This window comes from Blennius ocellaris, assembly GCF_963422515.1.
Source record: "Blennius ocellaris genome assembly, chromosome: 8".
NCBI classification, from domain to species: domain Eukaryota; kingdom Metazoa; phylum Chordata; class Actinopteri; order Blenniiformes; family Blenniidae; genus Blennius; species Blennius ocellaris.
In genome coordinates, this window is record NC_137657.1 from 26225056 (window position 1) to 26237775 (window position 12720).

The 12720-nt window shown below is 45.3% G+C and overlaps 1 protein-coding gene across 1 annotated transcript in view; it reads right to left on the reverse strand.

The window, feature by feature from the left end:
* znf407 (zinc finger protein 407) overlaps positions 1-12515 on the reverse strand; it is a gene marked incomplete at both ends in the record, with an annotated part of 154079 nt that extends 141564 nt beyond the window's left edge. The window contains 2 exons of the mRNA XM_080500569.1: positions 7855-10017; positions 11978-12515. Coding sequence (XP_080356695.1) covers positions 7855-10017; positions 11978-12515 — 2701 coding nt within the window. The remainder of the gene's footprint in view (positions 1-7854; positions 10018-11977) is intronic.
* Between the last annotated feature and the right edge of the window lie 205 nt (positions 12516-12720).

Below are 12720 nucleotides of genomic sequence, written 5' to 3' on the forward strand. Positions count from 1 at the left end.
GGGATGACTAATTCATTTCCTGAGAGGGTGAGAAGAACCTTGCGCAATGTTTCACGCGCACACACACACACACATGCACACGCACACACCCGACGTGATGTCTTAAGTCGAGCACATGTCACACGCTCCCATCACATCTTTAGCTTTAGAGGTAATACCTTCTTTCCTCCACACGGGGTTTTATTAGTCGTGTTGTGGCAGGACGAAGGATGAGGCAGAGCTGAATCTTGGAACACGTCTTTTATTTCAGCGAACACAGAATTCCACTGGGACAGCCCACAAAAGCCCGGGTGCGGGAGAGCTCAAAACCCCGCCCCTTTACCCATAGTACTCTGGGTGAGCGGCCTGGATCCCAGCAACCGCCACAGTGTCGCCTTTTAAAGTTGTTTTATCTCCTCGTCTTGTTTTGGGTTATTTTAGCCACCAAACACTCCACCATTTAGTGGATTACAATACAATTCAAACGTGAGATGACATGAAGTACATTGTGAGGGTTTAACTGATTTCAATTTCTTTAGATGAGATGTGAACATGTTGAAGAAGGTCAGAATGACGCAGACCTTTGGGTAGCAAGAGTTCGCGACATAAAGACGAAACAACAGAGGAGCTTTTGTCACTTTCTGCCCAGTAAAATTAGTCTGGAGCCGCAAAACATGTTTATCGATTAAAGAATAATGACAGCTAATAAATGTGCTGATAAAGTTTTGCTTTACACACAAATACGGTATCTTAACTATAGTTCAGAATCACAGACTGGCTGCTTTAGTCATTTTTTCACTGTTTGAACTTATTAGTGATCCAGTGTTACATTTTCATTATTTATTTAAGTATGTTGTTTTAGTTTAGTGCTTTTAGTTATTTTGAGTTATTTTGGCTGTTGTGAACCTTTAAAAAAAAAAAAAAAAAAAAAAATTTGAGCAGTTTTAGTTATTTTTAGCCTCTTAGCAAGTCGAACAGTTTTAATTCCTTTATCCGTTTTTAGCCGTTTTAAGACATTTCAGGCAGGGATGGCTTTTTGACTTTCAATACGGTATACAAATAACCACATGGACTTTTCTGGAAGCTTCATTGAGCCACTACTGATGATCTAAAGAGCCACAAGTTTGCTCTAGAACTGACCTCCGGTCAAAATCAATCCGGACTGGATGATCATACAAGGAAGAAGGTCAACCACCTACATTTGAACCCAATATCAACCACGTAACCAAGCATTCCTCAAATATTGTAAAACTAAATGCATTTCAATGCCGAGAATTGATTCGATAAGCAGAATATAGAGAGGCTAGATTGGCTCTTGACCTTAAACTACTGCATCCGATTAGACTTTGGCCCTCTGGTGGAGGTGATGACATTTTGTTCTTCTTCTTGTTACGATGGAGAGAATATCCTTGGGCAGAAGGCTGGATAGAAAAAGAAGATTGGCAACTGTTTCAAGATATGCAGCTTTGGTGCAACGCCAACGGAGAAAGGTTGTGTTGTACTTAAGTTTCGCTAAAGTTTGGAGGGAAACAATGGGAGAGCACCGAGGAAGCACCGTCCTGAAGATTCCAGGGGTCGAGCTCAGAAAGACCAACGTCCCTCGGTCCAGTCCGAGTCATCAGTGCATTGATGTTGGTCAACTTTACATTTCAAGTCAGACAACTGAAGACACCCTCAGTGGTGACTTCATTCGGCACCTTTAGACAATTTGATTTATTACAACTGCTCTGCCATTAATTCTGCTTTCATGAAAGATGGAGATGTTCACTTCTGATATCAAATGAGGTTTTTATTTCAAATATAAGTTAGTCATATTGACCGTTGTTTTGAGATATAAGGGTAAAATAACAGATTTTGTGCGATTAGACCAACGGACAAATGCTCTTATTTGGCAAGACGTGACTTGAATAAGGGACAAGCTACAAAGGGAAGCTGTTAACATTTCCAACATCCAACAAAACATCCAACAAAACCAGGCCAGTAATGAAAAACGACCGGCACTGAAGCGATGACATTTGCCGCATATAGTAACAAAACAGGCCCATTTCCACAACGGTCCACACCTATCGAGTCTAGAGACTGACGAAACAGACCACAGAAACAGTCTTATCTCGGTTTTTGGGTTGAAAAAGCTGTTTTAATTTGTGAGCTACATCCTTTAATTTGCTATGACCCATTCAAAGATATTTGTATGTACCCAGGACAGATGGGTGGAGCTACTGCCAATAAGTATTTCTGTTTTGCTGGGCTAAAAATGCAGTCATTTCGGAATTTGGTGATGCCAAATGGTACCAAAATGTGAGGGGTCGCTGGTGATCATACAACCCATCTAGAGGGAATAATTCTACATGGCCGCAAGAGATAACTGTGTCTCTTGCACACTTTGGGGGAAAGGCTGCTGGCCGGGAGCTGCGGGGGGAATCGGGAAAAGCAGAATAAGCATAGCGGGGGGGGGGGGGGCAGAGGGGGGCTGTTTTGTGTGATGGTGCTAAAAAAGCCGCCGTTTCACAGTTCCGGTCCGGAAGTCGGGCGTCGCAATTCACCGTGTGTAGCGCGCTCTGGAGAGTGTTTAGAGGAGAACTGATCTCCTCACACAGTTTGGCCCGGGTTCCTTTCCAGATCTGAAACGGCCCTCCCGAGAGGCGAGTTGTGCTCCAGCGCTCGCTCGCGGTCCCGTGCCAGCACTTCCACACACTTCTGAAGTCGGGCGACTTCCGTCTGGACACTTTTTTTTTTTCCCCTTCTTCCACCAGTCCCTCCACTGCCCGCACGGTGGGCGATGCAGCAGGAGGCACTGGCATGGAAAAACAGCAATTAAATCTAGAGCTGTAAACACTTCAGTGCTGCTTTTGTTTTTGCTTGAGCTCAGCTTTTAGCTCTTCAAAGGCTTGCGTTTTTTTTTCTACATCCTTCCAGGCCAAACTTTATGCACTTAAAGTGATGATGACAGAAGAACTCATGCAGATAAAATGTTTTATCCATCATCCCTTGTTTTATTATCCATATTATCACTTTCATTAACATGTAGGCCCGGGCAGATTTTAGATTTAAATTGATTAACTCGAGTGTATATATGTAGTTTACTTTAATACTGGCAAGATGATCAGATTTGGGGCTACTTTTTTTTACTGAAAAAAATTCTGTTGAAATTCTTCAACATTAATGACAACGACAGAGGTGATAAGCCCAAAAGAAACAGACCAAAATGTGGTATAGGATTTTGTACATCTGCACCAATCACAGTGATAACGTTCAAGATCATTTCTTGTGGGTTCAACATGATCGCTTTAATGATGAAGACAATTTTACTGGAGGTGTATTTAGCCTGTTGGAGTGTGTTTTATTGAGTCTGAATGAAAAAAATGCAGACTTAAAATATTGAATATTCTGTATTTGGTCCCAATTGAAGGCATCATGCACTACAGATCGCCAGTCGAATCTTGTAATACAGAATACCACAAAAACACATTGGAAAGCCAATCAGGAAAAGAAAGGGAAAGAGTTTTTATTTCATGAATCTTTTCTGGCAAGCAGGTTTTTTAAGACACATCTTTGACGTATTGTGATGGCGTGCGTACATCTTCATCAGAAACGCGCATGGCGTGTCTTTTACCAGCTGGCGTTACTGAGGTGCGACCGACCAGATGATGTTTCTGATGAAGATGGAAGGACGCCATCGGAACACGTCAGAGGTGTTTTAAAAAAAAAAAAAAAATACTTGCCTGAAAAGACGAAGCAAAACGGTGCGGGGGGGGGAGTTTGCTTCATTAAAAGTAAAAAACAATCAATATCAAGCATGCTTAAACCCAATAAATGATCCTTTACGAAGTTAAATTGTTCTTTAATTCGTAGTTCCTGACTATCATGACATATCTTGAGTGGACGATCCTCCCTCGCCCGTTTCTGTGGGCAGATTTTTACTCTTTAGTATTCTGGGGATTTTCCCCAAAAAAGCGATTCCACTTGCTGGAACATACCGTCTTCGGTGAATACACATCTACGTTCGAGGATTTAGGGATCTTGAAAATGGTGTGTATCAAAGGCTGATTCCCGGTGAGGTAATCTCCTCTGACACTGTGAGGTATCCTGATTATATCGCCACACTTTGTCCATTTTGCTTGCCAGGTTTTGGCTGCGATGCGACACACGCGGCTACACTCCGAGGTCAGACAGCTCGCTCCCGTGAAAAAGTGACCAATTTGCCTCAAAATGCAAATTTCACTCGTAGCCTCGTTGGCGAAGCGCACGCCAAACGTGTACGTGTTTCCTTTAAGGGACAAATTGACAAATCTGTGTGCAGCCTCCCACCACCGTCTCCTGATTCCGCTGATTAATCAGCTGAATAAAAAAAAAAAAAAAACTAGGCCTTAATTAAAAGGATCTGGACGTGCTCCCAGCTCGGAAACTGGCAGACCCCCACCGCGCCGCCCCACGGCCCCTCACAAACAAACTCCCAGAATAAATGACCGGCACATAAAAGGTGAATAATTCACTGTAATGAGGGAACTTAGCAATAATAACAACTGGCATATGTTGTCAAAATGAAGAGAAATAGGTGCCTTCCGCAAACAAGACCGTATAAATGAAAGTGGGGACCTAATCTCATAAACAAGAACATAACTCTGTGAGATAAAATTAAAAAAAAGAAGTAAAAACCTAAAATAAATAAATAAAGGATTCATCATTTGAAGCCTCAGAATGTGTCCTTGACTTGATGCCATCTGTTGGGGCCTCCGCGTTGGAAGCTTTCATTTCCTTAAGTAACACTAAGTAACTGACCTCAAAACTGAAGAATTATGACGGAGGCTGGAATTATGAATACGTATAGACCAACCATTAATAAGAAGAAAGTGGGGGACTCAACATTAATCAGCGGGATTCTCACCTCCAGCTTTACGCAGTTTTGATTTTCGCTGCGAGGAATCTGACTTTGGTGCGCAAGGTGACTGGCATGCGTACCGGAGCAAAGTGGAAAAACATGTTTCTTCATCCGTAAATTTAAATCAACTGTAACTTCCGCCTGCCAGAGAGAAGATTTCAGAGCAGCACGGCTTCTTTTCCTTTTTTTTTTTTTTTTTTTTTTTTATTTCCTCCTCCTCTAAAAGTTATTTTATGATGACATATCGGGAAGGCCAAGCCTGGTTGGAGTTGGTGGCCTTGGGTTTTCATGTTCTCGCTATGCAAACATCATGGACTCCGGATTCCTCTAAAGACCGTAAAATATGCATTTCAAATTTATGGTTGACTTAAAGTGTCCATAAGTGGGAATGTGTGTGGTTTTTCCAAGTGAAAACGCATAGTTTTGCATTTACACAGCAATGTTTTGAAAAAAGATAGACACACACACACACACGTGCGGAGAGAACAATACACTATAAACACTAATAATCATGAGTACAAGGACATTTGTATGGACAGACCACAATGTTGGATCGTTATTACGGCGACTCTCAAGCTATAAAACGAGAAATTCCCAGGAGAATATGTCCTGGGAGCCATGACCCTCTGGAGGCAAACACTGTTCTTACTGTCCATCGACTCGCACATGTGCACGAGGACTATTTACAGAAAAAAAAATTTTTTCCCACCGTTCAAACACAGATGGAATAGGAGCGTTTTCAAAAAGATTCGTTTTCCCCCCGTTTCCATGGAGATGGAACTTTATACCGTATCGAAATGCAAAGCGTCCATTGTGACTGGGTGTCAAAGTGAAAACCTTCCACCACCCCACACACCCACACACACACACACACACACACACACACACACACACACACACACACACCCTGGAGTATGGACTTCAATTAAAGTCCCATTAAAGTTTAGACTGAAAGGGGGATGGACTATAGGAGGCAGAGAGGGGCATTTATTGATGGCGCCCTCACATCTCGTTCCTGCATTAAGTTGATTTTAAAAGCAATTAATACACATGGTCAGGGAGAAGTAATGGAGCGCCCCGTGTTCTTAACCTGCTGGACATCTCCCAGCCAGAGCCCTGACCAACGCAGCCCTGCTTTGCATTATAAATGACAAGATAAATCTTAATGGATTGAGGATAATCAGCTAGCCATGAAGGCTGACATATACACACATCCACGAGGCATGCCAGCACTCACACACACACACACACACACACACACAAACATGGACGTACAGACACGGGGGAAATTAAAGGCTTTGAATACGTCTGCATTGATTATTTTAAATTATTAGCCCACCTCTCTTTGGACCTCCAATGCTTTTAGCCTAAGCTTTAACACATTTACAGAGACTTATTGACTATAATTACAACTGAGTCTTGGTAATGGACACATCAATTATGAGTCGCACATGTCTCTGACCAAGCGTTGCTCAGGGAATCCCAATCTGGGGTCCATTAGCGTCTCTCCTGCTGGTCTGAAGCTCAATCAGTCTTTACCTTCACCTCTACTGAAACAGCTATTACCTGGCTAAAGTAGATAGTGGCCTTAACATTAGCCAGAGCTGCCAAAGAACGAGGCTGCATCCACCTCCGTCCTAAAAACAAAGACCTTATAGCTGAGCAGCAACACGGAGAGATTCGTCAACCAGAATCACAGTTTATATCAGTTACAGCGGGTTTAATAATTCACGAGGGGAAAGTTGCGAGAAACTATTATTACATGTAGATGCCAGTCATGCTTCTAGTGTTGCCTTCAAATCCGCTAGTTAAAAATACATTGACAAATCGCTAAAGCTACAGTTTCTTTAAATAAATGCTAATTCAGAGATAAAATATACACGGAATATTCCTGGATACCATTATGTCATGTGACGCTTTGACAGATTCACCGTAGGCTGTGGGATACTGTCGCCTTTAATTCATCTCCCTTAATATCGCATGCAAAAACCAAGCGTTGTAGCTTCTTGTTTTTTATATGGAGTATATCCACACGTACTGCCTGTACTGGATTATAGTGACAACAAATGGGAGCGTTTTCCTGAATGGGTCATAAACTGGGACATAATTTGTATTTAGGTCACAAGAAAAGGTAAATCCAAATGTACTTACACTTATTACAACACAAGCAGGTGTCATATTTCATGCTTTTACTGAATACAGCATTTAATACTCGCACAGCCGCAAAAGGAAGTGAATTGTTGCTGGAACTAGTGGCAGTAGGTTTCTGAAGAAGAATTGGGAGGGATTTGTTTTTTGGTTTTTTTTTGCATTTGTTTATTTACAGCCGCTGTAAACCAAGTGCCATTTGCCACGGATCAACCTCACCACAGCAGCATGAGCAGCAGAGTGGTTCAAATGTCAGCGTTGTGGAAATATTTCAAAGTAAAGAACAAAAAAAACCAACAGTCACTTGAAAGATCTGCAACTTTTCAAGATGTGGAAGTCAATATTTGATGTCTAAAATGTAATAATAATAATAATAATAAAATTGGTTTAGAATGCACTTTACATTTAAACAATCCCAAAGTGCTACAAAATAGTTCAAAGGTAGGTCAAAGAAAGAAAGGAGTTAAAAGTTTGAGCCTGGAAGGCTTCCGTAGTTCGATGAGCAATGCTAATGACTTTTTAAAGGAAAGGGCTATCCACAACACGCAGGAATAGTGACGTGCGTGCTGTGTTCAGTAAGATGAGAAAAGACCATCCTGTAGATGATGAACAAAGACTATGTTCCTGTCATTTCCCATACCATACAAGTCTCTCTACCGGTCAAATATACTCAGAAAAGCATCGAATCAGGAAACGACGGTATCGGCTAAAACTCAATCCTCAAAAATGACGTCACTCTTCCCAGTTGAAAACTGCGTGTGGTTACAGGAAATAGTGAAGCTACGTTCGGAGGCAAAACATGAAGTATTTACAGAGGAGTGAGAGCCCCCCCCCCCCCCGACACGTACCTGTGTGCGTGCGGATGTGCGCCAGGAAGGCCATGGAGTTGCTGCTCTTGCACACCTTGCCGCAGTACTTGCACACGCTGCCCTGGTTCTCCTCGCGCTCGCGGTTGATCTGCTCCGTGTCCTCCACCACGTACTTGTTGACCTCCCGGAGCAGCTCCTCGTGCTTCTCCTTGATGTGCACGAAGAGCTCCTGCTCCGACGCGAAGCGCTCGGTGCACTTCACGCACTTGAAGCTGGCGCCGCCCTCGGGCAGCTCCTCCACGCTGTTCTGCTCGTTGCGGAGGTGGGCGGCGCTGGTCAGGTGCTGGTGCAGGTTGCTCTCCGTGTAGAAGGACTTGCCGCACACCAGGCAGTGGAAGTGCCTCTCCTTGGACGGGTGCTTCATGGAGATGTGGACGTTGAGGCCGCTGACGCCGTCCGCCATGAAGCCGCAGTCCTCGCAGTGGATGCGGGAGCTGCCCCCCTTGGCTTCCTCGCTCGGCTTCGCCTCCTTGTGCTTGAGCTTCTTGACGTACGCCGAGCCGGGCGACGGGAGGACGGACGGCGCCGGCGACCCGCCGGTCAGACATATGACGGCGGCCTCGCCCTCCAGAGCCAGGCCTTCCTGCAGGGCCTCTTCCTGCAGGGCCTCGTCCTGCTCCGCGGACGCCTGCATCGACACAATGCAGGCGTCCAATTGAAGCGCTTGGGACATTTGCGTATCTGCTTGGTCTTTGTCTTTCAGTTCATCCTCCTTGTCCTCCGGGCTCTCTGGTCGCGTGGACGGGTCCGCTGAAACCTCTTCTCCCGGACGCTGCGGCGGTTGAGACGTCGCCGTTTCCTCGGTCGGATCCGCGTCGTCGCCAGGAGAAGATTGGATGCTATTAGCTTGCGTCTCATCGGTGTTGTCGGCCACGTTAACCACAGCACTAGCGGGCTCGGTGGAGACGGAGGACACGCAGGTATCCTGACTTTCCTTCACTTCAGACTCTGTGGAGGGCGGAGGTTCGGAGTCGGGCTTAGAGCTGGCCTCAGAAAGCTCAGTGGCGTTCTTTGTGCTTTGCTGGACTGCCGTCGCGCTCGGACGTTCCACGTACTTCTGGCTCTTCTGCTTGTGCTCCTCCGTGTCGGCGTGGACGGACATGTCCCTGGTCGTCGCGGCACAAAAGCTACACGCCAAACAGACGTACTCAAAGTCCCCGCCGTGACTCCGCTTGACATGAAGGCGGAGGGAAGGAATTGACCGGGCGACAAAATCGCACAGGCAGCAGACGTACGGAGAGTCGCGTTTGTTGTCTTTCCGGCTCGTATCCGACCGAGCCGGCTCCTCTACGTCCGGCTCTTTGGAGACGGCGCCGTCAGACTCCTCGCCTTCGTTGGTGTCCGAGGGGACTCTGGGGTCCTGGCCTTGTGTGCTTGCGGGATCCTGCGGGGACGGACCCGTGCGATTGGCGCCGGGAGATTTGCCGGCACACTCCTGGGCCCGCTTCACGTGCTTCTTCGTGATACAGTGACGATCCATGTCTCCTTTGGTCACGCAGCTGTAGCTGCACAAGGTGCAGCTGTAGCCGTAGTCTTTGCTGTGCTTGCGGCGGATGTGAACGCTGAGGTTGGTGGCGTTGGACACCACCAGGCCGCAGTACGTGCACGTGGTCGTGGAGCCTTGCTTGGGTCGTCCTCTCTTCTTCCTGGGAGGTTCCTGCTCGGAATCGTCGTCCTCGGCCAGCACGGATTTGGCCGCCTCTGCCGCCTCGTCACTTTCTTCTCTCTCTTCGCTTGAAGCCGCCGCCGCCGCCTCTCCGCCAGGCGCCAGAGCCACATCTTCGGCGTTGGCCTCGTCTCTGCTCACGGTCTCGACGCAGGCTTGAAACGACGAGCAATCCACACTCGTGTTCTCTCTCTGCTGCTCCACGTGGCTGCTCGAGGTCAGGTGGGCCTCCATCCACGCCACCGTGACCGAGAAGAAGTCGCACAGCTTGCAGCGGTACCAGTCCTGGTCCGGGTGTTTGGCCCGGATGTGGCTCTCCAGCATGGCGACGGTGCCCATCCGATATTCGCACAGCGGACACTTCAGCTGGAACCTGGAGAGCGGACGCTTCAGGGCCACTTGTGCCGGAGCCGCCTTCGCGGAGCTGCCTGGATCCTCGGCTTCGTCTTTCTCTCCCATCGTCTCATCGGCATCAACTGGAAAGACACGTGGGACACGAACCATCAGCAAGTGCGTCTTGGAATTTGGTTGAATGTAGAGAGAGGAAGACTCTCATTCAGGCATGAATGGGTGATTCTTACAAAGCGCCAATAAGCCATTTCATACATAATATTTTCTATAAAGAGAATAACATGTATTATCATAATAAATGACCTTTCTTAATCAATGCACAATATTTTCTTTCATAATTATTTACCAAACTAGCTGGTACATTCTCCAGATGGCTTCATCTGTTTTCCTTTTCAATTAAACTCAGAATATTTTTTATATTTAAGAAAATCCAAAAGCCCAGTATTGTGTAGAAATGTAATTATAATTAAAAGTGGTATGTTTAGCGGAATAGAATATTATGTTTTTGTCTATACTTAATTTTCCTCATGACTGTAATCTGATTACTTTGACCTGTAATATTTGCAGTATGCCTTTAAACTGCAACTCTTCTTGGGGTTTTTTTCCACATTAAGAAAAATTACCGTTTATTTAGTTTTCTGTTAGGACAGCATTCATGTAATGACCTGTATAGACCAATGTCATACAGACCATATTGTTGTGTGAGAATTGTCAATATTTCAACATAACTTTTGTATTATATAGTCAATTAAAAGTTGAATAGACTATGACTTTTGCCAGAGAAAATTGAAAATCGCTGTTAACAGATGCTGTCCATAAAATGTGGAAAGGTTCAAAGGGCATCAAGATTTTTACGAGCCACTGTAACCATCCAACTGTATTTGGAGGTAAAATCAAAGTTAGCTGGTAAATAACAAGAACTCTGAGACATCTGAACTCTTATCAGTGTTAAACAGCGTCAACACAACATGTTGACAAATCAATATAAATCAGACCAATTCACTAATGTCACATTAATGTCTAACTCAGGTCTGTATAACTCATTATTATGTTTCTAGAGTTTCTATTTGTTTATGAAGTGAACAAGTTTACATCAGTGCAAATAAAGCAGCTGCTGGATAATTTACTCAATTTATGAGATCGAAACGCATTCTGTTCATCGTTCATTGTATAAATTGCAAAAAGGTTGCAAAATGCAGGACGTATTTGATATTTCACTGTATTTTGATTAGTTAAAATGGAACTTTATGGTGAGACTACTTTTTTTTTTCTCTGTAATTTTTGGTAATGAATTGAATTGATATTTTCATCATGTACACTCTGCGTCAACAACAAAGAAAAACTTTAAAGTTTAAGGTTATTATGTCACTATTTTACAAGCGCTGCAAAGGCGGTCGCTTTTCCGTCTCAGGACTATGGAACGGGTCTGAATTTGAGGAGCTGCCTGCTGATTGGTCAGTGATGTTCTACACGCCCTCAACATTTTAACATGCCGGCTGTATGAATCCTCTGTTGACATATCCAGCTTTACACTATAGCTGCGAACCAGATTTGGCTCTGGTTCCTTCCCTGCAATTTTTGTGCGGTGGAAACGCGACTTAAGAAACACTATAATATCACTAAAATCCTGGCGAGAGTTGGAATTTTATAGAAAATAGAATATGAGAATTCACACACAGTTTGAAATATCACCTTCTGAATATTTTACTTATTTTTCTACATATTTGACTTCACTTGCTCTTTGAATTAAATCAATAAAAATGTGAACAAAGCTCTACCCACTGCAGAATAAAGTTACTCCGTGACGAGCGCGTGATGCACGTCCACACCTGTATGTTCACATTAAACAAGCCGGTCACGGACAAATGCCTATTTTTTTTGTTTATACACTTATTTGCTCCACTTTAAATTTGTGAGCAGAAAAAAAATGTCTCATTCTAGATCTGCACTGTTGTGAATTCATTGTCCGCCACTGTGAAATTGACACTGGATCGCATTTTGCTGTGAACTGTGATTTCCACCATAAATCCTTGACGGAGAAAATGAATTGTGTGAGCGGATGTGAGCGCAGCGCCGTGAACTCACACGTGTACGGCGTGTCTTTGGTGTGGTATCTCTGGACGTGGACGTCTAACGGAGCCTTGTCCCTGAACTCTTGCCCGCAGTAGTTGCAGGAATGAATAATCTTGGGTTTCGGGGTCCGCTTGCTCACTCTCCTCTCCCGGGTGGGAACGGCCTCGTCTTGATCCGCCGGCGGTTGCTCGGCCGCGCTCTGTTTTTTACCCGGACTCTTCACGCCGGACCCGGCGGCGCTCTCCGCCTCCATCCCCGCATCCCGCTGGATCTCTCCGGGTCTCCTTGTGCTCTTCTCCGAGGCCTTCCCGTGCTTCCGGGCGTAGTGGATCTTCAGCGATCTGGGGAATTTGGTTGAAAAGCCACAGCTGGCACAGACGCAGTCCCCGTCGTCGTCGTCGTCGTCGGGCCTCTCGGCGACGTCCTTCTCTGCGTCGTCTCCGGCGGCTTCCTCCATTATCACGTCGTCAGGCTGCACCTTTGCGCCGCCGTCATTTGCAGGCATCTCATCCTCAACGGGCCCGTCTCCTGACTTCACCGTTTCATCCATTTCATTTCCTGCTGTGATGGTGCACAACAGTGAGTCTGATGACGGTCATCAATGCTGGATCAAAATCCTGGGGGGGGGCGGGGGGGAAGAAAAAAAGAAGCACTTATTTTTTGCCATTTTATTTGATTGACAGAAATCAGGAAACAAGTTGGGGGCATTTTGGATGAGTTACCACGAGTTTCTCACGCCGTCTGAGCTACTGCAG